This window comes from Limulus polyphemus, unplaced genomic scaffold (assembly GCF_000517525.1).
Source record: "Limulus polyphemus unplaced genomic scaffold, Limulus_polyphemus-2.1.2 Scaffold4922, whole genome shotgun sequence".
Classification (NCBI taxonomy): Eukaryota; Metazoa; Arthropoda; class Merostomata; order Xiphosura; family Limulidae; genus Limulus; species Limulus polyphemus.
In genome coordinates, this window is record NW_013670532.1 from 4736 (window position 1) to 10085 (window position 5350).

Genomic DNA, 5350 nt, shown 5'->3' on the forward strand with positions numbered 1-5350 from the left:
AATTGATCTGCAGTGAGAAAGTATTGTTGAAGTTAACGTTCGTTATAGCGTTTGTTTTAACGCGAATGTTGAAATCAAGTGTATCGTGAAGTTATATTCAGAACGAATAAACCAGTTTTATTAAGTAAGGACTTGTGTCGCTAAAGTTTCGTCGGAACGACGTTACGGAAAGTTAATTAACAAACGGAAACGTAACAATATTATACAATTTGCTATAATGACATAAGTTGTAAATATTTACAAACCAGGTAAATTGGACGCTTATTGATTTATAAGACTAGTTTTAACTTTTAGGCGTTCAAGTAATTTTAAAATATATTCCAGAGAACAATATTAAAAATCGTATTTAAATCAAATAAAACAATACTGATACATCCATACTGTAATTCAAGTAACACAACATTTGTAGGAAGTGGCTAGTAAATATATAATTCTGGTATGAACATGGTATATCTGAAAATATACGCAGAACTTTCTTATTCAGAGGCTATTCTATAACCAATTATACTTAATATTTAAAAAATATTATAATAATAATAACGTCCGCTTTGCTTGAAACAGTGCTATTTCATCTCACGTACCTTCATTATTAATTAACGTATTTTTGTGATTTTTTATGTGTTAGTTGAATAAATTGTAATTAAACATTCTCTTCTGAAAAGAAGTTTTCTTTTAATATTAAACTTTTTTTTTCAATATCCAACGGTAGACGGCGCATAGTATTGGGGTTGTTAAACTACATAGGACGTTATGGCGGACTCGCTTGAATGTAAGGAATTTAGCAAATAATGATCTATTCATTTTATACTCTTTTAAAGCAGTTTTAAACATAAATAAATATATTTTAGCCTTCTTTTCCCATCTAAGCTAATTTTGTGATATAAAGCAATAATGAATATCGTTTTAATGTTATTCTTGTATAGTGTGTTACATACTTACAGTAACATATGATGGGTGTGAGTGATACTGATAATCCTAGGAGTAGGATACTGTGTCCTAGGTAATGTTGGCACTGATACTCCCCTGTGTTACCCTGTCTGAAGTGCTACTAAGAGTAGTCGGTAATTGTAATGACTAAGTCATTAACAATGCTAAGGTGAAGTTATTTAATTTATACTAATAGTAATATTAAATTATTATTAGAACTTGAAATAGTATTAGTAATACTAATAGTTTTCATTATGTAGCATTGTGCTTAACTTAAACAAACAAAAACAAAAGTTATAGTATTACCATAATAATTACGACTTATAGTTGAAGTGAAAATAATACCGTAGCTAGAGCTAGGTGATAATGTTATTTGCTAATTGATTAATTGATGGCGTTATTAATCAATTAATACAATGTTCTTGAAATCTTCTTATCTTCATGTAAAAATAAAAAATTGTCAGGCATCTCTTTCAGCAAGTTTTCCTTATAGTCATCAGTTAAAAAATATCTTTTTTATTATAAAGTCATTACTGAAGGTGAGCAAGTTTGATAGCAATATATCGATTATTTGGAAAGTTTAATTATTCAAAAATAGTAATAATCAGAAACCCTAATTTTGATTAGTTGCTTGCTTTACATCACACTAATCAATGTTATTGCTGCTCAAATCAGTAAATCATCCATCTATAACCATAACAGTAAGTAAAGGAATGTAACTTAGGTTGTAAATTAAAGTACCTAGGCTGCAGTCAAACATATCAATGCCATCATGACCCATTTGAATGTCTAATGCTAATTATTAGCATTACTAGGTTAAGTTGGAATAACTTCAAAATATCTTAGGATATTACATATTACAGGTTTGTTGTAACAGAATTTCATTTTTCTCTTGTCCATTAATTTAATTTTTTTTAATTAAGTTCTAGATTAGACCTATCACAGACTTTTATGAACTTTTGCTCATTTATTTAAACCCTAATTTTAAAGAATCCTTGGGTAACTCGTTTGTAATGTGAAAACAGGATTACTGTTTTTGTATATATAGAATTTTACCTCAGTCTTCTCTAAGACAAAAATGTAACTCCAATACCAAATGGTGGCAATGTTTTTTACAAATTTGAGACAAAAGAAATTCCCATTTTGTAAAAGTAAACTTGTGTTAATGGATAGATAAATAACAATTTTTATTAATTCTAATCTTACCAACTACGTCATATTAGTTGTTAAAAACAAAAATTATGATGTCTACCATTTAACTGTTTAGTTAAAGTAGCATAAAACCAGTTTGAAGTAGGTGTGTACAAGATCAAAATATATGTAGATACTTCAGTGGATAGATGCATTGTTTTGTATATATTGATTGACTAGATAACAAGCCATCCTAATAGTCTTCATCAGAGCCCTTTCCAAAAAATCAATATTTTTCCTTAAATAAAGAAGCCAGAACTCTACAGTATATTCCAAGTGAGACCTTACAAGTGATTTGTATAAAGAAGAAATTAACTCCTTTGAATTGTTATCAAAATCTATGAAAACATTTTATAATTATATTAGTTTTACTTTTAGTAATAAAGTGCTACATTTATGGCTTGAGTAAATTATTTATCACTCTACTAAGATCCTTATTTTAATGTTATGACAACAAGAGACAGTTCCATGCTTTATGGTTGATCCTGCACAAACACTTTTAAGAAGAAAGTATAAACTTAAATCCATCCATTATTTTTCAGGAAATTATCAATTCCCATTTTAAACTATAGTGAAGTGTCATCCTCCACTAATGCTGCTGGCAATAATTCCTTAAGACAGTCACCGCGTTAGAATATGAAAACCCTTTTTAACTAGAACCTGACCTGTTATTTCCTAAGTCTATAATAGAACTAGTGTTGTCCCTCAAGGATGACTATAGCAAAATATAACTAGTGAGGTCCATCAAGGATGACAATGGCAAGATGTTAATTCTGTGATAATTATTCTAATAATTCAAAAGGATCTGGATATTCTTACAAACATACAAGAATGTAAAACATTTAGAAGTGTAAAGTTAAGCATATGTGGTATGAAAATTCAAAATAACTTTTTTTGTGTGTGTGAGAAGAAGTTTGGTGTTGAGAGAAAAAAATATTTTAAGTTTGACTGTTGAAAAATCATTTGTTTTCCTTAGCTGTGGTGAAAAAAGATCATTATATCTATGTACAACACTGGTTTAACCTCATTGGGAGTATATGTGTGATTTTAACCCCATTACTACAGGAAGATGAAAACATGCATATATTGTAAAATATGCAGAGGTATGAGATGAAAATATTACACTGTTAGGTAATTTAAACTGAGAGTACAAGTTCAGAGAATTTGGATCTGTTATCATAGAAGAAACCAGGAAAATTTTATTGAAGTGTTAAGTGTTTTAAGTTTATAAATAGTTTTTATGTGAGTTGCTTGTCTGAAAGATAGAATGTAATATAAGGGTAGTATAATCCTCAATTTTAGGAAGTAGTTTTTAATGTTAAGATAGTAGGTTTAAACTTTAAAATTCTAGAGGTATATTTATTGTTGAGATAATAGTGGATCAAGACCTACAGTTAATTTTGCTGTATTTTGACGATAATAGGACAACATAGGTTTAAGATCTGTCAAAAGACAGCCTGGGCTTCAGGTAAGACAATTTTATTTTTCTAACAGGGTGACAAACTTATAGAATGAGTTCCCATTAGCAGTAGTGGAGGTCAGTACTTTACCACAGTTTTTTTATTATTTACTGAAACAGAGGGTTTCTTGATTTTAACTGTATCGAAGAATTAGTATGCAAATAATGGTCCCTTGTTGTCCATAGGATATGTTACGTAGCCCTTTGCCGTTTACATCCATATACCCGTCCAATGAAATTTTAGAATAAATCAAACTGTACCTTCCATATAATTAGAGAAACCATTCCACAACTAATAACTAACAACAAAAACATATTTTTTCTTGAGGAAAGAAGTTTAATAGGTAATCCTATTGAAGTTTACAAAATTATCCTGGGAATCAGAAATTACATTAATGATACTGTTAAACATATAATTACTACCTTAAAAATGGTCGGTGATGGCATTAATCTCTTGGGTATTTTTTTGCTGCACTCAGGTTGTCAATCCTACAGAATGACTTGAATAAATTGGCAAGTTGGACATATAAAATTTTGCAAATGACATTTGATTCCAGTAGGTGAAAGGCAATGTATTTGGGTTATCATACTTTGGATCACACTTTTAATACAGAGGGGAATCAACTCAATAGCTTGATTGAAGAAATTAACCTTGGCATAATGGTGGATAAGTCGCTTAAGTCATCGAAACAGTGCTCTCTTTCCAGTAGTAAAACTAATAAGATTTTAGAGTTTATTTATAGGCACATTAATTACAAACTAATATAGCTATTTATCACTAAACAAATCACTAGTTAGGTTTCACTTGGAATACTGTGTGCAGTTTTAGTTTCCTTATCTAGGAAAGGATATTGACATAAAGACTTATTGGAAAGGGTTTAGAGAAGGGCTACTAGGATGATTCTGGGAATGGAAGAGTTATCTTAGAGAGACAGGGTAAGATCTCTAAGAGCAATGTCCCAAGCATTGACTCCTGAGCTATTCCACAAGTGAAAAGGATTCAGTTTGATTGAAAAAACAATGGACTCCATAAATAAAATTAATGAGAAAAGAAGAAAAATTCTATTTTATTTTTTGGCCTAGGGTTTACATCAATAGGCTGAATAACCTTTCATGTCTTCTGAACCTGTATCGCACGTGGTTGACATAGTAGGTACAGGTGAGTTAATGTGATTTTTAAATGACAGATACTTTTTTTTGGTCTCCAGGTGAATCAGCAGCAGCTTTATTGAGCATGAAAGATGGTATGTACTGAAGAATTTTGGTATCCATTTAATTAATGTAAGTAGTGCAGAGTTAAATTTTATGGTTATGGAACAGCATTCTGCACAATTCTGTATCTTTTTTTATTTTTATTATAATTATGAGAATTATACACAACTAAGAAGGGTTTATTTCATAGATAATTTCAAACACTAGCAGAAATAAAAACCTGCGGGTGGTTTTGTGCTAATAATTAGTAATCATAGTATTCATATCTCATTGTGAAAAATCGAATATTTTCTAAGAAAGTATTTTTTTCTGGGAAGTACTGATGGTAAGTGCTTCTTTAGTCACATGAAAATTTTATTAATATAAGCTATAATGTTTCTATATATTAAAAGTGCTACCCTTTATGGAAAAAATAATAGTTTTTTAGTACTACAATTAGATATTATATCAATAAAGATATAATCAAACCCTCACGTACAATCCTAGTAAAAGTCATGTTCTTGTTCTGAGGAGAGTATTTTTATTTAAAATTATGTTCTTCTATAAAGAAATGGTTGTTGC

At 29.7% G+C, this 5350-nt stretch overlaps 1 protein-coding gene across 1 annotated transcript in view; it reads left to right on the plus strand.

Annotated features, from left to right (window-relative positions):
• Nucleotides 1-710: 710 nt before the first annotated feature.
• Nucleotides 711-5350, plus strand: part of LOC106471867 (protein lin-9 homolog) — a 53820-nt gene continuing 49180 nt past the window's right edge. Inside the window, exons 1-2 of the mRNA XM_013932491.2 lie at nucleotides 711-769; nucleotides 4786-4821. Coding sequence (XP_013787945.1) covers nucleotides 751-769; nucleotides 4786-4821 — 55 coding nt within the window. The 5' untranslated portion in view covers nucleotides 711-750. The remainder of the gene's footprint in view (nucleotides 770-4785; nucleotides 4822-5350) is intronic.